The 22739-nt window shown below is 46.4% G+C and overlaps 1 protein-coding gene across 2 annotated transcripts in view; it reads left to right on the top strand.

The window, feature by feature from the left end:
* Positions 1 to 22739, top strand: part of DOCK5 (dedicator of cytokinesis 5) — a 191523-nt gene that overhangs the window by 145820 nt on the left and 22964 nt on the right. For both annotated transcript variants that reach the window (XM_079139029.1, XM_079139030.1), the window contains exons 29-40: positions 1933 to 2027; positions 3377 to 3455; positions 5289 to 5389; positions 8627 to 8685; positions 9025 to 9179; positions 10011 to 10096; positions 12774 to 12933; positions 13650 to 13690; positions 14475 to 14565; positions 16964 to 17083; positions 18151 to 18240; positions 19929 to 20033. In XM_079139029.1, the coding sequence (XP_078995155.1) occupies positions 1933 to 2027; positions 3377 to 3455; positions 5289 to 5389; positions 8627 to 8685; positions 9025 to 9179; positions 10011 to 10096; positions 12774 to 12933; positions 13650 to 13690; positions 14475 to 14565; positions 16964 to 17083; positions 18151 to 18240; positions 19929 to 20033 (1182 nt within the window). The remainder of the gene's footprint in view (positions 1 to 1932; positions 2028 to 3376; positions 3456 to 5288; positions 5390 to 8626; positions 8686 to 9024; positions 9180 to 10010; positions 10097 to 12773; positions 12934 to 13649; positions 13691 to 14474; positions 14566 to 16963; positions 17084 to 18150; positions 18241 to 19928; positions 20034 to 22739) is intronic.

Below are 22739 nucleotides of genomic sequence, written 5' to 3'. Positions count from 1 at the left end.
ACACACACACACACAGAGTGGCTATTTATAATAATAATTTTAATATTATTGGGATATAAGATAAAAGTAACAAATATTTTGGTGATTTTTTTTTTTCCCAAATTTTCTTCAGAAAGCAGATAGGACATTCTAAATTCAGAAACAGCTTGACTCCATGCTTAAGTAGGAAGAGACTGGGCTTTACCTCCTGTGTGCCAGAGAGGGCAAGCTCTTCCCCTAGATTATCTAATTAAAGAGGGTCGTTAACTCCAAGAGGTAGATAGGCCTGGCTGGAGAAAGGAGGCAACTGACCTGCGCCCTCAGGCCTCAGTGGCCCAGCTACCCACACAGCATGGCCTCTCCCTCCCAGTGACTGTCCTGTCTCCCTCCTGTTGCCTTCTGGGTAATTCCCATGGAACAGTTGTCCCATGGGGGACAGCAGGTGGTCTCGGGATTCTCCCTTTATGATGCAATTACCAAGAGCTGGGTGTAGACTGTCAGATGCCAATAACTGCCATCTCCATTTAATCCTTCCTCACAAACCGTGAATTCTTATTTATTTGAACAAAACAAGAATAACAGAATGGTTAGCAACTGGGTAGAAACACTTAACACATATGGTGAAAAAAATGGTAAACTCTTGGAAAATTCCAGAACTGGTAGATCAGTCTGACTCATTTTCATATCAGAATGGCAAATCAAGTGCAGCAAGATGAGGCTGGGATGTAGCTCAGTGGTAGAGCACTTGCCTGGTACTTCCCAGCCTGTGGGTTCAATATCTAACCTTAGCAAAAAATAAAATAAAAAGACAGCAAGACTTCTGCCAGAATAGATCCTGCTGTGTGCCACTGACATCTGAATTATAGGAAATTAGCAGATTAACCAAGGTCTTAGAAAGGTATCTAGAAATAGCTGGATGTGTTGGTGGCCTGTAATCCCAGCATCTCAGGAGGCTGAAGCAGGAGGATTCCAAGTTCAAAACCATCCTCAGCAACTCAGTGAGACCCTGTCTCTAAATAAAGTACAGAAAAGGGCTCAGTGGTTAAGTGCCTCAGGGTTCATTCCCAGTACCGAAAAAAGAAAAATAAAAAGAAATAGAACGGAGGCCTCTGACCTCCCAAGCACCACATTCTTACTGCTGTGCAGTGTGCTTCATAGGGTGGGACTAAGGTGTGACTTGTGGGTCAGTGCCAAAGAATGCAGGCTGGATTTTCGTGGATCCCAGTGGAGAAGGTCTAAATTGATCTATTAGAAGTGCTTTCAAAACTGGATAGCTTTGCTCTTCAGCCTGATGGCTCTGTTTTTTTTTTCCTTCTTTACTCACAGCCGCCTTTGGATGAGAAGAGCTCTGTGCTCTGTGTACGTAATTATCGGTTATGCCAGTCCTCGTGTGAGCCACTGTTACCATCTCCTTTGGGGGCATGCCGGACCCTTCTTCCAGGCTGTACGTGACAATATGTGTGCAGTTGGAAGGATCCTAACTGCTACTTGGTGCAGTGCCTCTGTTCTGTTCCAACCAGCACAAGGAAGAATTGAACCCAGATCTGTCACACGTGTCCATTTTCTCACAGTCGTCGATTTATTTTTAAGTAGGAGAGTGGTATTCAGACAGCATATGGCAGATGAGGGCTAAGGAGAAACAAGAGCCATGAACAGGGGGTCCACAGTCCCCCGTTCTCGGCAGCTCTCCTGCTTCCTGGTCTCGGGCAAGTCATTTAATATGTGTCGGCCTCGGTTGTGGACAATTTTTTCGTCCTTGTTTTCCCTATAGAATCATGCAGTGCAAAAATCAAGTGGTATGGTAGCCTGTTCTGAGAATGTGTCATTGTCCCTCAACCCCAGGTGAACAGGGGGTGACTAGGACAAGGAAGGGCTGGTCCTTCTGTCCACACACTGGAAGAGCAGCTGTGAAAGGAACCATCTTCCCAACTGTCCCTCCTTCCTTCCCTGCAGGACTTCCTCATGGAAACTTTTATCATGTTCAAGGATCTGATTGGAAAGAACGTCTATGCCAAAGATTGGATGGTCATGAACATGACGCAGAGCAGGTAAGAAGCCGCGGCCGACCCAGAGGCTCTGACTCTGCCCCATCTGCCGCGAGGACTCTGGGAAATGCTGGTCCGTCTGCTCACTCCCATCTCTGAAGTCAGGATCTCCCTGCTTCTGTGATCCTGACATCTAGTCTGAGCCATCCTGCCCTGAACACGCCTGATTGCCTCTGCTCCTGACATCTGTCAGGAGCTCCATTTCACCTGGGTGCAAAGTCGCTCCATTCAGGATCTCTGCTGTCTTCTGTGGGGAGGGTCTGCTCACCACTCTCCTGCTGAACCCCAGCATCCACTCTGCATGCGTCTGTCAGGAGCTCCATGTGGCCCTTTCCAGCTGTGCCTTCCATAGCTTCCTGGGCTTCATCCAGGCCTACTCCTGGGTCCTGAGCATGCGCTCTGCTTTGCCTTGGAGCTTCTTCCGCCTGCAGTGTCCTCCCCATGGTCTCTCAGCCTCCCTCCCATCCCCGGAGACCGTTACCTCCAGCACAGGCCTTTCTGGCCTGGCTATCGTATTCTCCTCCATGGATGCTTCGTACCCTTTGAAACCCTCTCGTGGAATTTCATGTTCTCTGTTGGATCACAGCTCAAGTCAGACGTTTGAGTTCCTCTGTCACTGTTGTAACCCTTTGAAGACTGGGAACTGTGTATTGCAGATGCTGGCTCACAACATGTTGAATAGAAGTGAAATGAACCAGAGATGTGTTAGAGTATAAGAACTTCCCCATTTTCTTAATGAGCTAAGTAAGACAAATCAGTTTTATGACTATTACTGTTAACCCCCCACGTGGTCCCGATGTCTTTATAGAAAAAGCCTTCCCAACTGTATGCAGATTAGAGGGAAGGTGGCCTCAGAAGCTCTAGACTCTAAAAGAGGAGTCTCTCTGGGCATGGTAGTGCACACCTGTAATCCCAGCAACTTGGGAGGCTGAGGCAAGTTGGGGGTCAGCCTCAGCAGCTTAGCAAGGCCCTACCTCAAAATAAAAAATAAAAAGGGCTGGGGCTGGGACTCAGTGATAAAACACCCTGGCCTCAGTCCCCAATATCTAAAAGTAATAAAGGCATGGAAGCATCATCACAGAGTATGAATCGCCCACTCAGGGACCCAGCCACCTGCATGTCACCTCAGCTCCGACCTCGGCTAGCTGAACTGTGCTGCACTGCCGAAGCTCTTCAGTCAGTTGGTAAAACTGAACTTCACAGACTGTGCCCTGTTGTTGGTTTCAGAGGACACTAGTAGATCAGACAGTCTTTTCTTGCCAAGTCTCCGATGGTGTGGCTTTATTCTAAGGTAGGGGGAAAGTGTCTCCAAGGGCAGAGTTGTCTTCCTTATCTGGTGCTTTCCTCTCCAGGGTTTTTCTCCGTGCTATCAATCAGTTTACTGAAGTTCTTACAAGACTCTTCATGGATCAGGCAAGCTTTGAACTTCAGGTAAGCGTCCCACCCAGCTGGAAGTCCCTGGACTTCTCAGCCATAGCGACAGAACTGTTTCAGCCAGGAAAGGGTCGCCTCAGATTCCCTCACGGTCACAGGTCACATAGGAAAGGTTCCGTGTGTTTTCTAGTTTCCTAAGGGGCACATTCCTGTCACCTTGTCCTCCAACTGCAGTAAGATGGGGCTTTTTCTTCTTTCTAGAAAAGGAGCACACATAAAAAGAAATGTAAAGAAGTAATACTGAGAAAATAAAGCTATGCAAAAATAAGAAATATAAATGCAGGTGTTGGGACTGGGGCTCAGCAGTAGAGTACTTGCCTGGCATGTGCGAGGCCCTGGGCTTGATTCTCAGCACTGCATATAGATAAATATAGAAGTTTTAAAAAAAAAAAAAAAAAAATATATATATATATAAATGCAATAATCTCCCTTCTCTGCAGGGGATTTATTCCATGGCCACCAGGGGATGCCTGAAGCCACAGAGTACCGAACCCTATAGATAACCATGTTTTTTTCCTGTACATACATACCTATGAAAAAATTTAATTTATAAATTAGGCACAGTAAGAGATTAACAAAAATAATGTAAAATACAACAATTATAACAATATACTGTAATACAAGTTATGTGAGTGTGGTTTCTCTTCTTGAGAGTCAAGATAAATATTAACATTTTGGGACCATGGTTAGCTGAGGGTACTGAAACCTCAGAAGACAGAATCACGGATAAGGGAGCTGTTGACATTTTGGTGTTGATCCTATGTATGTATGCACAAACTTACCCAAGCATATCTGGTCACAAAAATGCACTTGGACAACACCCCATCTGCAAGTGGGTTCAGTCCTGGAGAGCAGTCGAATGTGCACTCCTCTGTTGTCGTTTTTAATTTGTGCACTAGTTGGAAGTCCCCAGTAGTTGTAAAGCATTCATTCCTTTGTCCAACCAATACTGGGAGTATTTACATGTTCTCGTCCCTGGCGAAGGCTCAAGTCCCAGCTCTGGTAGAGTTTGTGTTCCAGAGTGTGTTTTGTTGGTGATGTAATTTTTCTGTGTGTGCCTTTTTGTATCTGTAGAATTTTTAACATGGAAAGTCGTAAGGATATACACATAGGCATATTCATCTATATAAGTAGATACATATGTGCGTGTGTGTATATATATATATATATACTTATTTCCTTACATTTATATATATACACATACATGCCAAAAAAGAATCAAGCTATGCAGTTCTCTGGAACCTGTTAATCTGTTTTCTTTACTCTTATTCATGATCTGTGAATTTTTTCAGTGCTGTTAAATATTTTCACAACAGTTTTAATAGCTGAATACAGTCCATTACATGACTGGTCCATGATTTATTTAACCAGATTCTTCCTGAGAACATTTAGGTTGTTTCCATTTTCTGTTAGGTTAAATAGCACTGTAATGACCTTCCTTGTTTTAAATTCTTTTAACTATCCATAGTTATTTTGTCAGGAAGAAGTCTTGAAAATATTTGCAAGTTCAAACGTTTGGCACAATTTTAGGGCTTTTGATACATCTTGCCAAACCCCCTACTATAAATAGGTGCACTTCTTGGCAGTACTTTTCTTTATCCCAGGAGTAAACAAGAATATAAAATTTGAGTTTGGATGGGGGGTGGGAAGCTTAATATTAACTCAGTACTTTTAGGGTGGAATAAATGAAACCCAAGAGAGAACTAAAAGTCCTGCAGATTTCATTTTTTCATGAATCCCTGGTTAGTGACTTTCTACCATGTGCCTGTTTTAGTATGACCCTCACGAATGTTATTTTCCATTTCTTTTTGTTCACATAATGTCGAACAGCTCTGGAACAACTACTTTCATTTGGCAGTAGCATTTCTCACCCATGAATCCCTTCAGCTGGAAACCTTCTCACAAGCCAAGCGCAACAAAATTGTAAAAAAGTAAGTGTCCTAAACTTGGCAGAGATTAGAAAGGCACTTTTCTTGTACGTTCAGAGCTGTACTTTGGGTGTTGCAGAAAGTGTTCAGTGACTACCCCTGCTAGTGGTGAGGTAGGTCTTAGTCACTTAATACCTCAGATTCCCCCAGGTCACATTTTTTTTTCTCACATTCCCATCGTCATCTCATGCTTCCTTTGAAATCTGCCTGGAGAGGTGCCCGGTGTCCTCCTGGGCCCAGGAACAGCTGCCATCTGCTGGCAGCTCATCTGAATTGCAGGTGCAGTGCCTCCTTCCACTTCACAAAGCCAACCCCTTTGGCACAGTCACCTTACTCTGTCACTTCAGCAGAGAAGCCAGGAAATTCCAGATTTCTGGCTTGGAATTCAGAATGGAATCATGTCCAGGCGTGTGGGAGATTTAGGGACGGGTTTCATTGCATTCATTTTAGGTCTGTTTCAGAATTAATTTAGATCCTGGAAATGCAAAGGCAGTATAGTTTAAAAATAACTTGCAGCATTTATTATATAATGAATTTGAAATTTTAGGTCCATTTCCCCTGGTTGGATTATCCAGGATTTTAGGCAAATTATTTAACATTTTTGTATTTCTGGTTCCTCCCTAAACAACTGTGACTCTGTTTTGGGTTTTCTTTTTTTTTTTTTTTTTTTTTTTTTTGTAGTACTGGGGATAGAACCCAGGAGCATTCTGCCTCTAACCTACATCCCTAGCCCTTTGTTTTTAAATTTTTTAAGTTTTAAAACAGTGTCACACTAAATTGCTGAGACTGGCCTCAAACTCATCAGCCTCCCGAGTTGCTGGGATTCCAGATGTGTGCCACCATATCCAATAGGACTATGCTTTAAAAAATAAAAACAGAAGATAGATGTGATGGCTCATGCCCTGTAATCCCAGTGACTCAGGAGGCTGAGGCAGGAGGATCACAAGCTCAAGGCCAACGTGGGCAACTTACCAAGACTCTATCTCAATTAAAAAATAAAAACAGGGCTGGGGTTGTGACTCAGTGCAAGAGCGCTCGCCTAGCATGTATGAGGCCCTGGGTTCGATCCTCGGCACCACATAAAAATAAAATAAAGGTATTATGTCTACCTACGACTGAAACAAAATATTTAAAAAATAAAAATAAAAACAGCTAGGGGTGCAACTTAGTGGTAGAGCACCCCTCGGTTCCATCCCTCGCACAAAAAGAAAGACAAGTTACAGGATGGCCTGTTTAGTAGATCTCTCCCAGGGGAAACACTTATTAAAGATACTGTTTTTCAAGATATCTCCATCCCTTGATCACTTGCTTGAGACTATCTTATGTAGCAATGTAACTCCTTTAAGGGATGGGTTTGATTTTGGTTCAGTGATTATAAGTGACGATACTTGATTGCAAGTCTGATGAGGAGAAAAAAATGACTGGTTAGGATTAATGATTCTGATTTTGGTCAAAGGAATATATGTGAATATAACCCATGTAAAAATATGTGTGTATGTGGGCAAAGACAAAATTTGGAGAATAAAACCAATTATATTAAAGTTATAGAAATGTAAAGATTTGTTTCAAGCTCTCTTGAAGTAGAATCAACAATAGTATGAAGCAACAGGAGTAGTGGTTACTTCTTGTCTGTTAAATCCCAAATCTTGATGACATAGGCTCACCTCATTTTAATAATAAAACAAGGTTGGGCTGGGGATATAGCTCAGTTGGTAGAGTGCTTGCCTCACAAGCACAAGGCCCTGGGTTCAATCCCCAGCACCAAAAATAAATAAATAAATAAATAAATAAATAAATAAGGTTAAGCATTTTGTTAAATGGGATAGTAACAGAAATTTTTAAATGTGTTTTTTTTTTTTTTTTTTTTAAATAGTGGCTTCTTGCTAGGGATCAAAATGACCAACTTTATGTTATGTACAAATACATTGCATTGAGTTCCACTATTATGTATAATTACAATACTCCACTATAAAAAGGAAAAACTATGCTGTCTTCTGAAGGCATTTCCAGAGAAGGAGTTTGAATAAAACATGTTCGGGGCGACCGTAGTGTGACTAAGGTAGTGTGAGCAGCGACCCACCGCAGACTGATCTGTAAACCTGGTGTTCCTCGGAACATCTGCAACATCTGCTGTGACCTACCCCATTTCCATGTTCCCAGCCCCCAGCCTCTGCTGTGGTCTGTGGGGTGGGGTGGCCTCAGGCGTAAGAATTCTTGAAAAGAGTTCCAGGCGATGGGCCTGCCCCCAAGGATCACCTGACTCACCCAGGAGTCATGCTAGGCTGAGGAGGCTTTGTAGACGTGGCTTTCCCATCACACCTCTGGGAAATTTTCAAACCACAGATAAAGGGAATCTGCCGATGAACTGTACGAATATCCGCACAGTAAGCTTTGGTTTCCCCCAGGGCCTTGGTGTTCCCCTTCCCGGGCTCGTTGCCCACACTGATAATGCCACTCGGCAGGGTGAGAACTTTGAAGAACAGGCTGGTGCATTACCCTGCAGTGTGAGCATGCACCCCAACCTGTTTGCAAGCCCCCTCACATCACTGTGGAAGCCACCCCTCAGTCATGGTCTCCCTGTCAGTTCATGTTGGGTGTTTCCCCTGAAATCAGTTTGTTCATCTTACCTTTTTTTTTTTAAACTGGGGATTGAACCCAGGGGCACTTAACCACTGAGCCATATCCCTAGCCCTTCGTAAATATTTTATCTAGAGACAGGGTCTCGCTGAGTTGCTGAGGGCCTCGCGAAGTTGCCAAGGCTGGCTTTGAACTTGAGATCCATGCGGTTCACTTCTCTTTTGAGGCTTATTTAGGTATGGTCCTCCGCTCTCACAGCCCTGCCTTATTTGTGACCTAAAGGGGCACAGACACAGATTTTATCCCCCTTGTTCCCCTCGTCATTAAACACTCTCTTCCATGGCTGTGAGTTCTGTGTCCTCCAACAAAGGGATCAGAAATATTTGGGGGGAATGACACCTGTATTGAACATGTATTTCTTGTCTTTATTCCCCAAGCAATCCAGTATAAGCCGTATTTACATAGCATTTACACTGTATGAGATCTTATGAGTAATGTGGAGACAATTTGAAGTGTACAGGAAGATGTGCGTAGTTTAAGGAGCTTGAACACCTGCAGGTTGTGGGATCTGAGGGGGATCCTTGATCCAGGCCCCCCTGGATACCCAGGAATGACTGTATTGCACGTAACTCGTTTCTACTGCAGCTTCTTCTCTCGTTCTAGATATGGGGACATGAGAAAGGAAATCGGCTTTAGAATCCGGGACATGTGGTATAACCTGGGTGAGTGTCTGAACTTGAACAGGCCCCAGCAAGCTCCATTGTGATAAGCACCCCGCGGTGAACTCCTGTCTTAATCCAAATGGCCCTGAGATGTACTGGTGTGTTGGGAGGTGGAAGCTCACCTGTGGCTTTCACACCCTCCTCCCAGCTGGAACACTGACAGTGAGCCGTCTGTTATTACAGCCTCCACAGTTTGTCAATATTTCATCACTCACTTCTGGATGAGGTGATTTACCCACATGAACTGTTTTTTTCTTATGGGCCCTGTAGAGGAAGATTGTAACACTCGACGTAACAGCGAAGTGATTTTTTTAATATCCTCATTTACCTTCATTTCAGGTCCCCACAAAATCAAATTCATCCCATCTATGGTGGGTCCCATTCTGGAAGTCACTCTGACCCCTGAAGTGGAGCTGCGAAAAGCCACAATCCCCATTTTCTTTGATATGATGCAGTGTGAGTTCAATTTCAGTGGAAATGGCAATTTCCATATGGTAAGGAGTGGTAGACTGTCATTTTACTAATGCACCTAAAATCAGCTTGCTCTTATTTTCTTTCTACATGGAAAAGCCATAGCCTGTGTAATACAAATCAATGTTGGTCTAAAAATCCCTTTTACACTTCATTTTATCAAGTAATTGGAGGTGTAATCAAATATTCCAGCCCGGAGCCTGGAAGGGCTCTTTTGGCGTCTGTCTCTCCTAAAGCAGCCCTGCCTCTGGAGGATGAAAAGTTGACTTCCTGCATTTCAGACCTGTCCGTCCCTGTACAACTGAGAATAAGGCAGCGAGTTAGAGGTCATAACCTGCCTGTCGTAGGACAGCTGATGGGAGATGCAGTGGACCCAACCCTGCTCTGTTATCTGCGGCTTTGAGAATTCGAGCTTGCCACTGTTTCCTCTATGCCTCGATTTCCTTTTCTACAGTGTGTTGACATAGAAAAGGAGATTTTTGCAGCTACAAAGCTCAGCAAGAGCAGTCCCACTAACAAGACTTAGATAAGTAACAAAAATGAGATAGAATAAGATAGAAAGGTAGAATCGTAGAGCTTTTCTGTATGCATAATTGAAACAGAAAATAACATTTCAGATTTTGAGGTGGCAGGGGCAAGTATAAAGCAATGGACAAAGTGATATCAGACTTCTCTGGAAGATCTGGACAGGGCCTGAGTGCACCGTCCATGAGCGACTGGAGCAGGAACCGTGTTGTGGACGGTTCGCGGTTCAGTAAAAGGGTCGGGCCAGATCTAGGAAGATCGGCTGGTGGCTCACATGGCCTTTTCCAAGGATATAACCTTCCACCATGAAATCCCCCCTCTGCTTGCAGTTTGAGAATGAGTTGATCACAAAGCTGGACCAAGAGGTAGAAGGCGGCCGAGGAGATGAGCAGTACAAGGTTCTTCTGGAAAAACTGTGAGTACCCCAGAGACAGAACCCAGGTTGGCACCATTGGGCAGAGGAGAAGCGCAGGGTTTCTGCTGCGTGCACACTAGTCAAGGGGTGTCAGGATCTACGTACGGGTCACCCCCAGTGGTCCTCAGTGGGTTAACGGAATGGATGACATCTACTGGTGACATTGTCCATCCCACATGAGTCGATGCCTGTGTTTTCCTGACCAGCCTCGTGCTGGAGAACAGAGCAGATGGGAGAGAGGAGGAGCTCACAGAGCAGTGGCGTTGTGCCCAGAGTTGTATTTCTGAACCTCAGCAGAAGTGTGAGCACCTCGACTTACAGCTTCAAAATAACCAGCTAAAGGAAAAGCATTTCAAGGTCCACTTTATACAGAAACATACCTCATGCCCCACAAATGACCTTTAAGAATAAATCTGTTGCCAGGCCTGGTCACACATACCTGTAATCGCAACGGCTTGAGAGGCTGAGGCAGGAGGATTGAAGTTCAAGGCCAGCCTCAGCAATGAGGTGAGGCCCTAAGTAATTTGGCAAGACCCTGTCTTAAAATAAAAAATAGCCGTGGATGTGGCTCAGTGATTAAGTGCCCCTGGAACACCCCCAAATCCCTAGTACCCCTCCCCCCCCAAAAAAGCAGTTATAACTGCAGCCAGCTTGGTTTTTCCGCTGCCCTGTCCTCTCCTCACTCAGCACATCTGTTCCTTCATCAGAAGATACGCACACTCACTCCCCTGTCACCTCTTGCTTTCTTTATTCTTTCTCCTTTACCTTTATAAAGAATAATAAAAAGGCTTGGTACAGGGGCACATGACTGTAATCCCAGCAGCTAGGGAGGCTGAGGCAGGAGGATCTCAAGTTCAAAGCCAACCTGAGCAACTTAGTGAGACCCTGTCTCTAAATAAAACATAAAAAGGGCTGGGGATGTGGCTCCGTGGTAAGGTGCCCCTGGGTTCAATCCCCAGTACCAAAAATGAAGAACAAAAAGAACATAAGTGTGGTTAAAACCCCACTAGTGTTGACATTAGAGAGAATGAGCCTCAAATCCTATTTTTACTACATACTAGGAGTTCATTTTTAGATCCAGTGATTCAACCTACCCAACACCTCCATTTTCTACGTACAAAAATAGTATCAATTTTTTTTTAAGTATTGTTGTTAGAAATAAATGAGACAGTGTCCCAGCATAGTGTCTATTAATAGGTCATGATTTAAAAGGTTGGCTGCTTGCTCTATCATTATTATTATTATTTACAAATCCTCCCACCATTCAGGGTTATGCCACCCTGACTTGATGCATCCTGTCCTCTGAACTTCATAACATTGACCAGCGGTGTCACCTGTAAGTTCTCATGGAGGCCATTTGGTTATTCACCTGGTGGTGGGAGTTTTGTTGACTAGGCTGAGCTTGAGGATGGAGACGCCGTACTCCTCTTTTAAAGATTCCCCAAGGAACCAACACACTAGATACTCAGAAGTGAAATGGAATTGATGAGCAGCCTAGATTTTGAGGAACAAGAAGCTTTTCTTATTTTATTTTTCATGGTGATAAGCCATTTGGGTGATCTCTCTTTCCTGTTTCCATTAGGATTCTCTGACCTTCAGGCCTCCTGGCTTATGACTTTGGCAGTTTTGTTTTCAGGAATTAAGTGGAGAAGTTACACATCCATAGAAACATACAATATTTACACATGATAAACTACTCCTTAAAAAAAAAATCCTAATGTTGTGTTTTAAAGTAAAGATTATACTTTGGTTTCTTTTTTCTTTCTGAATCTGTCGCTCAGAAACATATGACTGTACAACTCTGCAGTGCCCAAGAATAATCCTAGAGTCTGGACTAGTTCTTGGAAGCCATTTCTTTCTCTCATTTTCTCCCCCTTCCCTAATGTTCCCTTAAATTTCTTTCTTTTTAATTTTTTTTTTTTTAATTTAGAGACAGGGTCTCACTGAGTTGCCTAGCACCTCTCTAAGTTGCCGAGGCTGGCTTTGAACTCGAGATCGTTCTGTCTCAGCCTCCCCAGCCACTGGGATTACAGGCGTGCGCCACCATGCCCAGCTCCCTTAAATTTCTAATCCAAGAAGTCCCAGAACTTTGTTCAACCTGGGCCCAAAGGGAAAGGATTAGACCACAAGTTTTGCCCCAGTCTGATTAACAACTCTGCATTCCTATCCGAACATAATACTCCTGTTGGAAGAGCTGCGGGCCTGGGTGTCTACCTGGATCCTCTGAGCTGGACATCAGTCCCAGGCTTTCCAGCGTGTCATGAGGCGCCAGGCCTTAGGAAGAACAAGGACACAGGGCAGGTGGTCTCAAACAACTTCATTAGTCACAAGAGCAGCGTACAAGAGCCTGTAGGCAAAGGTTCCATTTCTGCGACATCTAGGGAGAAAACCACAAACAGACTGACCTTCAAAGAAGGATGTTGTGGGCTGCGTTCTAGGTGATGGTGGTAGTTAGTGAACTAAGTCCTAAAGAAAACGTAGAACCTGAGTAAACTGTTCCAGCGTGAGCGAGGGGAACAAGACAGGACGGCGTTCCCCGGAGGGTGGGCGTCCACTTAACCAGCATCCTGGTCATCTAGTCTGACACCGCCTGCTGCTCTGACCATGGTCAGTGTTCAAAAATGGTACGGAGATGACAGTGGAGTGAAGGCATTTGTCTCCGACTCTGCCCCCGCAGGCTCCTAGAACATTGCCGGAAACACAAGTACCTCTCCAGCTCTGGCGAGGTCTTCGCGCTCCTGGTCAGCAGCCTCCTGGAGAACCTGTTGGACTACAGAACCATCATCATGCACGACGAGAGCAAGGAGAACCGCATGAGCTGCACCGTCAACGTCCTGGTATGCACTCCGACCGGTGGCAGGAGGCACCCGGGCCACCTCTAGGGAGCGGGCGTCCTGCTGAGCCCCGTGAGGGTGGGCGGCTCAGCTTTGGACTCAGAGATGCTGGCGGCCACAGACCTTGGGAATACGTTTGGAAAGAGGGATGGGAAATGCAGCCTAAGCTCTCACTTCAGTTCTTCCTGACGACCATCCTCACCCGGCTTCCCTGAGTCACTTGCTTACCAGTGGTTGCGTCACTGTGAAATTGTCCCATCCAGACTGAAACCGGATGCTGAGAGGAGGGTCAGTAGGTGAAATCCTCATGGCGGCTGAGCTCTCGGCCTTGCCTCGCCCCGACTTCTGCCAACTGGCAGCACAGTACTCCGAGGTCACCTTGTGTTCCTCTGCTGAATCTAAACTAAGAACCTCCCACCTCCCGGCTCTGAGAAAGCAGCGGGTCAGGGGCAGCTTCAGGGTTCGCTGGCGTCTGTTCCCTTAGGAGCTTTCTCACGTTTCTCAGAAGCATGATCCTCAAAAAAGTTCCTCAGCTTTTCTTTATAAAGAGAGGCTTCCTTGTCTTGTGGGGATGTTTGTTAAAGGAAGCAATGAACTTTCTGGAAAGTTGACAGTGTTGGAAAGCAGCGGTAGTGCCCGGTCTCCAGGGACAGACTCCTCCGCAGCTCTTGACACTGCTGTTGTGTAATCCTGTTTTGTGTGTTTGCTTGCTTTGGTAGAGTTTTTATAAAGAAAAGAAGAGAGAGGATATATACATAAGGTAAGCTGAAGGAAACTTCCTGTTTTGTGACTATGTCGCGACCTTGTGATTGTTCCTTCAGTGAGCAAATACCAGGCCTGCTGTTTTGCTGCATTTGCTCCCAGAGAATGAACTTTTTAAATAGAGTCACAGAAAATTACATGGGAAGGAGTGTATAAGCAGGGGGCGTGTCCAGGTCCAGGGACCAAGAGAGACTCCCAGCCAGCGTAGTCAGGCTCACAGGGGCTGGCATGGATTCTGAGCCTGGGTCCCCAAGTCCCTGAGCATAAAATCAGCTTGTGCTGATGTTGTAAACTGTATGCATGTTCTTTTTTCTCTTTTTTTATGGTACCAGGGATTGAACCCAGGGGCACTCAACCACTGAGCCACCTCCGCAGCCTTTTTTTATATTTTATTTAGAGACAGGGTCTCAGTGAATTGCTTAGGGCCTCGCTAAGTTGCTGAGGCTGGCTTTGAACTCTCAATCCTCCTGCCTCAGCCTCCTGAGCCGCTGGGATTGTATGTGTATTCTCGTCGAGAGAGTTCCTAGCTTTCGCTTGCTTCCTGAAGGGGACCAGAAGAAAAATTGAAGCACTATTGTCCTAAAGGAGGAGTAGAAGGGGGAAGAGATAGAGCAGGGCAGGGACTAGCAGGGAGTAGCTAAAGAATAGGAAGCCACAGCTCTGCCTGAGAGAAGGGAAGTGTTTGTACAATGATGGGGACTTGGGCTGTGGCTGCTTAGAAAGAAGCTACTGCAGGACCACCACCCACGTGACCAAGTGCCTCCCGACTCCCTTCTTACCAGATACCTGTACAAGCTCCGCGATCTGCACCGAGACTGCGAGAACTACACAGAAGCCGCCTACACCCTGCTCTTACACGCCGAGCTTCTACAGGTGAGCAGGTCAGCGGGGCCAGTCTACACGGGGCACGCGTGTGGCATGCCTTCCAACCTTTCGGAACCAAATTCTATGTGCTTCATGATTTTAGCAGGAAAGAACCTTATCCAAGGGATATCCTTGATCCAAGAATGTTTTTACACCTTCTCAAGGGGCACAGCTACTTTTCAGACCAACGCTGGGAAAATGGCAGTTATCATTTGTTCGAAAATCCTTAGGAAGCAGAGCATAACGTGGAGGCCTCTGGCAATTGGCATTCTACTTAGAGAAGTAAAACACATGTTTATTAAAACATACAGAAATTTGTAAAACGGGAGAGGCATGAGTTGTCAATGAATGAAGCATCATCGAAGAACTTTCCCACTTATTCTCTCTCCCTAAATCAAAGTATATTGTGGCATGGTATAAATACATCTGTATGTCAGGAATCCCAAATAATTATTTCCAGCCTGACCTTCTCCTCTAACTTGGGATTCAGGTCAAAACTGCTCTTTTGCCGTCGGTCTTTGAGTGACTGGTAGACAAGTCAGACTCAGCGTGTCCATGACAGAAGTCTCTGTTTTCCTCTCTGCCCCTTGGCAACGCTTTCTTCCACATCTCTGAATCACACTGCCATCTATTCAGTAGCTCAGGAAGTTACCTTGGAGGATCTTTGATTCCCATCTTTCAGTCACTGCCTCCTGCTTCTCAGGAGCAAACCTCATGGCCCCTCTGTGCAGAGCGTGCCTTTCATCTGTGAGTTCGTCTTTGTCTCCCGTGCTACAGCACCCTAGTATCCTTCTGTTAGATTTCTTGGCCTCCATTCTTATCCCCAGCAATTAATTTTCTTCTGTTATTTTACACTAAAGTAATACAACTACATGGTTCTAAGCTACTAACATAGGAATTCTCTGGCTCATCTCTTCCCAGAGGAGCCTCACTATTCCTTGTCAGAGTCTGGGCACAGAAGAGCTTACTGCGTATGGGTTAGGGTTAGGGTTGTTGACTGAATTTTACCAGGATGATCCAGGAGAAACCCCAGTGTCTTCCAGGCACGGTGACACACACCTGTATTCCCGGCAACCCAGGATGAGGTAGGAGGATGACAGGTTTGAGGCCCTCCTCAGAAACTTAGCAAGACCCTGTCTCAAAAGACTGGGATATAATTCAGTGGTAAAGTGCCCCTGGGTTCAAATCCCCAGAACCACCAAAAAAACAAAACAACAACAACAACAACAAAACGCAAAAGGAAGATTTCATTTGACCTGCTCAGAATATTTAACTCTCCTCCTGGTGTAAGATAGGAGGGGGATCAGCTTTTCTTCCCAGAGAGCTCTCAGTAGAGTTGGCATTTATTAAGCAAAGTCCATATTTTCCTCAAGGCGTGAGACCCAGTCTTATCGCCGGCTGCGTTCCTGTGTTGGGGAGGGTCCCCGGTCCTGTGTCTGCGTGGTGCTTGCAATGACTCACTCTTTAGAATAGGATTTATCACCTGGTAATAAATCACTCTTTATTGCTTTCTAGTTTTTCTTCCACTTCCTTTCTGCTTATCTTTCCATTTGAACTTTGGAATGACGAAATTTAAAAAATGACTTCAGTGAGAATTTGCATGTTTACCAAACAAAGCATTGTGACCCAGAAGCTTGGTGTGACTTCCCCTTTGATCCAGTCTGCTGGGGTGGCCTTCGAGGTGTCCTAGCAAAGACACCTTTCTTGTTCATGACGTTGACTCGTTGACTCGGGTTGTCCTGTCTACTGTTGTGTTTTTTTTGTTTTTTTGTTTTGTTTTTTGCCGTGCTGGGGTTTAAACCCAGGGCCTTGTGCGTGCGAGGCGAGCACTCTACGAACTGAGCTACATCCCCAGCCCAGGGCATTTATTTTTGATTGGGTTTTTTCTTCCATTATCTCCTTTATTATTTTTACCTTTGTATCCAAAGTTACTTATTTTTAAATATATTGACTTTTTTTAATCCTAGTTTTCCTCCTGTTGAGTAGAGGTTCCCGGCAGGCAGGCTTGTGTTGTGAGGAACGCACCCTAACGTTTGCGCGTGGTGACGGCGTTCCTTCCCGCTGCCCATCTTAAACTCCCCATTTGCTTCTTGCATCTGATCGTGTTCATCTCCGTCAGGGTGTTTCATGCTGGTTAGCGATTCTGCTTTGTTCCTTTCTTTCCTGGGAATGCTGCAAGTGTTTGTCCATTTGGTATGACACTCATTCTGGAGCTGGCATATGGGTATGTATGTGTGTGTCATTTCTGTGTTTAGTAAATAATTTTAAATACAATATGGACGGGTCCGTGCATGTGTGTGCACGTGTGCGTATTTTCCTTTTTTTTGGCCTGAAACTTTGTTGCATTGATCTTTCGATTGATTACTCGGTCGCTTTAACCCCTCGGGTTGCTTTGGTTTCTTTCCAGTGGTCCGACAAGCCCTGCGTGCCCCATTTGCTTCAGAGGGACAGCTACTATGTTTACACCCAGCAGGAGCTGAAAGAGAAACTGTACCAGGAAATCATATCCTATTTTGATAAAGGCAAGGTGAGTGTTGGGTTGCTTTTTTTTGTACCTGTGGAAAGAGAAAGGACTGCAGTCGTTGAATCCGCAATGGTCACCTCTCAGACTCGACACAGAGAACACAGGATGGAGGAGTCAACCCCGCTAAAACCCTGACTTGCAACACCAGCCTGGAGTTTGGGGGTTCTCGGGTCATCCACGCTTCTGACCACCTGGGTGGAAGTATTAGGGGTTCCCAGGGCCCCCTCAATCTTTACTGGAATGACTAACAGAACTCAGCAAAGTGCTGTATTTCACAATTACAGTTTTATTATAAAAGACACAAAGACACGGGTGCATCAGCATAAGTCTCTTTCACTACGTAGGCGGTTCTCAGTAGAAATAGGAAATCGTCGCCTACATGGAAGAAGGTGGCCAGACTCCACGCCACAGCACCCTTAGCCTCTCTTCAAACAATCCCCCTGCACACAAACACCGCCCCCCACAGACTCACACCCCAGAAGAGGGTCCCACACCAGCTTCCTCTCCCCTCCAACAGCACCCTTGTGCTGTCAGATCCGAGGCTGTGGAAATGGCCCCTCTCTCCTTTCAGTTGTCTTCAGTTCTTTGCCCTTTAAACTCAGCACCGCCTCATCTGGGGACACATGGTGTTCATCTTCTGGCAAAGAGAATTGCAGAAGATGCTTCCTGGCAGAGCGCTCAAGATATGCAAGTTGAGCATCTTTAATCAAAAATCCAAAATGCTCTCAAATCTCAAAATATCGAGTATCAGCACGATACTCAAAACGTCTCAGACTTTAGAGCATTTGGATTAGGGATGTGGAACCAGATTTTTCCAAAATCTGGAAAACTACAAAAATCTGAAACCATTCTGGTCTTGCCTGTTTCTCGGGGTGCGCTCCCGTTAGTAACCTTATGCTGTCAGGGAAGAAGGTTTAATCCACCTGGGACGAAGCAGGTCAGAAGTGCCCCCAGACACGTTGTCAACTCCCCGGCTGCACACTCAGCACTGTCGACTCTGCAGTGACCTCAACTGCTGGCTCGGTGACTTCTCTGTTGCCCATGTCTCACCCGCTTTCCCTTTTCTTAAGATGTGGGAGAAGGCCATCAAACTGAGCAAAGAACTGGCTGAGACCTACGAGAGCAAAGTGTTCGACTACGAGGGCCTCGGCAGCCTCCTGGTGAGTCTGGGCACCCGGGCTGCCGAGATCCATTCATGAAAATGTTTTTGCCAGTTGAAAACAGTGGGCTGGGGAGATAGCTCAGCTGGTAGAGTGCTTGCCTCGCAAACACAAGGCCCTGAGTTCGATCCCCAGCACCGCAAAAAAAAAAAAAAAAAAAAAAAAGTAGGATCCGTGGAAAGCTGTGACCCAAAAGCCTGGATGTCTGTGCTCCAGATTGTCCTCCCTAGAGGGCCCAGGTCTAGGGAGGCGGGCTGCCCCAGGGGATGTCCAGCCCCAAGCCCCACAGAAGGGTGACCTGGTGCCGCCCTCCTCCCGCCGCTCAGGGCCCCGCCCACAGTGCCCTCCTTCCTGCCCCCTTGGGCCCTTGGGCCCTCCCTGTGCCCGGCTCCCCTCTGCCTTCTGCTAACACCATCTGTATTCCAGCGGCTTTCAGACATCCTCTTTTCCGTAGGAAGTGCTTGTTTTGCAGTCCACCCCCCAGGGCCCTCCTCAGTGAGGACACCACCCACCCCGGCTGGGTTGATTTCTCCATGGGTGCCCCTGTGCACGTCTCACTGAGCTGCAGGGGCTTCTGCCAGGTCCCCGTTCTTCCCTGCCTTCTTCCTTCTCCCAGACGTCACTGGAGTGCTTGACTTTGGCAGTTCCCCGACCCAGTGTGTCACACCCGGCCGTGGGCAGAGCTCGGCCGTTTAAGAACCATCCAGCAAAACAAAAGCAGCCAGCCAGGCACCAAGGTGAACGCCTGTAATCCCAGCAGCTTGGGAGGCTGAGGCAGGAGGATCACCAGTTCAAAGCCAGCCGCAGCAACTTGGCGAGGCCCTATCTCTTAATAAAATATCAAAACGACTGGGGATGTGGCTCAGTGGTTAGGCACCCTGGGTTCAATCCCTGCTACCAAAAAAAAAAAAAAAAATAGCCTTTGAGATGCCCACTGGTGGGCAAGCATAGTGCCGTGTAGGGTGACTTTTAGAAGAGTTGCAAAAACCTTAGGTCACCATTGTCGTGGATGGTTCTTTATCTGAGGAGTTGTTTTGTTCAGAGCACTTTGTAAAAAGAAAAAAAAAAAAAAAAAACTTCAGCTTCTGCCATCACAGGCCAGAAATGCACTTAATAACTTCCTGAGCTAAACGGACCTGAGACGTGGCAGCATGTTGCCAGCCCACAAAATCTGGATTCCAACAACCTTCACGCAGTTCCATTCCACAGGCCTCCACTATGGGTTGGGGTTTAGGGTCATCCCCCAAAGCCCCCAGCTCTGCCTGCCTGTGAAAAAGTAAAGAACTGATCGAAAGCAGTTCAAAAGGGCGGTGCCAGATACTGAAGAGCCATCACCACCCTCTTCTGGCCTTCTCCTGTCCCCTACCTTCTCCTGTGTCTCGGGTTACGTACACACCTTCCGTGAATCTCATAGAGGTCCTGATGCCCCTGGAGAAATTGCTGAAAGCCAGTCACTGCTGCTCTTCACAGAGGAAGACCTAGTGGGGTGCAGCCTCCAAGGCCACACACACCCCTGACCCTCGGATCCCAGAGAAGGGTCACCCCCTCTGCCCACCAGATGTTTCCCAGAGACCTTTCATTTCTCCGAGTTACATGGGATGATTTCTATTTTCTATTTTTTTTTTTTTTAATTTCTGCACACAGTGCCCTTGTAACCAACCAGTGGAATGCCTTGTTTTATTTTCCAGAAAAAAAGGGCCTCGTTTTATGAGAACATCATTAAGGCCATGAGGCCCCAGCCAGAGTACTTCGCCGTGGGCTACTACGGACAGGGCTTCCCGTCTTTCCTGCGGGTAAGGAGCTGAGGGTGGTCTCCGAAGCCAGGAGGCTGTGGAGTCTGAAGGAGGGAGAGATCATTTCTTTTCCAGATGGCAACAGCGTGTTAGCAGCTGCTGACCCCGGGCCCCGCCGTGGGAGGTCGGGAGGGGACCGGCTTCCCGAGCCAGGCCCCCGACACCCCTGGTGTTCTGGCAGTCTTTGTAAAATGACTTCCCCTGGTGGAATGGGAAGGGGGAAAGCAGGACTCAGGCTGCGTTTAACTGTTTATTGTGTTCCTAACCAGAGCTGCTCTGAGAGCAAGCGTCCCAAGAGCAAGGCCATAAGAGTCTCCCCGAAATAAAAGCAGTTCTGTTGTAAGAGTGACAAGGACAGTATTTTTCTTCCTTCTCAAAAATGTCCATAACCTGAGCGGGACTTCACAGTTTAAAAAATAAAAACTCCTATGTCCTGCCAATGGGATGCTGCTTTTAGACCCGAACTTCATTTATACATGTATTTTTCTGTCATCCTCAATTAAAAGAAGAAAAAGTGACATAAAAAAAGTCATTTCCATTCCTAACAGTGCTTAATGAGTAGGGAACTTAGTCCCTACTGAGCTTCCCGTCTGTGCCAGGTGCCTGTGGGACACTGGAAATACCCTGCTGTTCCCATTAGACCGCTCCCTGCCGTCCTGGATCTCACAGCTGATGTGGGAGGTGTTTAATAATTACACAATGAAAGTAAAACTTAAACTACAACTGAAAAGAAGCATTCTGTTCGGTGAGCCTGTAACCAGGGAGTACTACCCAAGTGAAATAGAAACCAGTCTTTCACAAAGATTTGGGGGAGTTTTCAGACCCAGATGCCTGCCAACCGGTGAAGGGATAAACTGTTTTATCCACTCAATGAAATACTCCTCAGTAGTGAAAAGGAACAAACTGCTGAGACAGAACCACATGGATCAATTGCAGATGCATGGTGCAAGGGAAAAGGAATTAGGCCTAAAAGACTCCAGGCTCTGTGACTTTATTTATCTGATGTTCCTGCAAGGATAGCACTTACGTTGGGACAAAAAAAAAAAAAAAAAAAAAAAAAAAAAAAAAAAAATATATATATATATATATATATATATATCAGTGGTTGTCTAGTGGCTGGGGGATCTCGGGCTGCAAAGGGCATGGGAAAATATCTGGTGTTGATAAAACCGTTCTGCATCTTGATTGTAGTCATGGTTGCATTTCTCAAAATTCATAGTTCTACAGGAAAAAGGGCCCATTTATCATATGTCAGTTGTGCATTGATTTGTTTTGAAGAGTCAGGAAGGACTTGCCAGGGAATTTCTGCTTTGGCTGCAGTCTGAAAGGTGAGCAGGGAATTAAGGAGACACAGGCGACAGGAAAGGCAGTCCAGGCAGAGGAAACAGCAGGAAAAAACCTGGGACAGCCTCGGAATAAACACCAGCACAGCAGGCAGAGTGGGCGAGACCAGGGGAGTCTGCGGGGCCTTGGGGTTACAGAGGGCGTTCTGTCTGCATCCCCAGAGCAGAGGGAGCCATTGCGGATTTTACGTATGGGAAAGGTCGGGACCTGTGTTCCCATAAGCCACTCAAAAGCCATCGTGGATGTCAGACAAGAGAGGACAGGTTGAAATGAGGACATGGTGATGTTGACTTTAAGAGAAGTCGAAAGACCCGGGTGACGGAGATGAAGTTACAGGACCTGAAGGTTGGCGGTCTGCGTGGGTGACAAGGGGGAAGTAGAAGGGTGACTCGTAGGTTTGTGGCCTGCATAATTGAGGAGGAGTAGATCCAGGCACTGGGACAGCAGGACTGGGAAAGGACAGAGGCACGTGGGAGAGAATTCATCGGTCATTGAATAAGTATTCGTCAGATTCCTGCCGTGTGCCTTCCTCTGACGCAGGCATCGGGGCAGAGCCCCAGACCAGCCAGAATCCTGGCTCTGGTCTAGCTTGGAGGGACAAAAATGAAGGTAAATCAGTGGAACGCCCAGTGTGTCAGATGCCCAGACACTGCCTTGAGGTTGTGGAGAACGGGAGTCAGGGAAGGGGAAGAGACAGGCAGGCCTTCAGGGGTGAAGTGGCAACTTTAGAGGAAACAGGAAAGACTTCAGTGAGAAGATGACTCTTGAGCAAGCACCTGAGAGAAGTGTAAGAACCAGCACGGAGCTGTCAGGAGGACGCGGGAGTGAAGGTTGCAGACGGTGGCAGCCTCAGCTTCTAAAGCCACATAGCCAGAGAGGCAGGAACAGAGGGCGATCTGAGGGTCAGGAAGCCAGGGTGCCAGGCTGCAGAGGGCCTCTGGTCTGTAGCAGCCGTTTGTAAAGGTGGTTTTGGATTTGATCCATGCGAGATGAATTTGGAATATCCAAAACACGTGAGTCAATCATGTGCTCTGTGGATCTGGAACTCAAAGGAAAGTTCTGGGCGAGCAGTAAGTGTCATAAGTTGTTTTCAGTGGGTCAAGCCACAGTTGTGGATGAGGTGGCCTAGGGGAGAGAGTGGAGGAGGGGAGGAGAGGGAGCTTTGTCACAGCTTCTGGTCTTAGCCTTGCCTTTGACTTCATCAAGACAGGAAAATGCTGCCTGCACGGCTCCTTACAGAGATCTCTCGCATCCCATGAAGTAGTGATGTGAACTAGGAGACAGTCAGAAATTGCATCAGAATAGTCAGAATCCAACATGCTCTGGAATCCAAAGCTTTTGGATGCCGTGTCCTGTTCCCCA

The sequence above is a fragment of the Sciurus vulgaris genome (assembly GCF_902686455.1).
Source record: "Sciurus vulgaris genome assembly, chromosome: 5".
Classification (NCBI taxonomy): Eukaryota; Metazoa; Chordata; class Mammalia; order Rodentia; family Sciuridae; genus Sciurus; species Sciurus vulgaris.
Note: the sequence above shows the minus strand (reverse complement) of the source record. Positions and strands in the feature narration are given on the sequence as shown.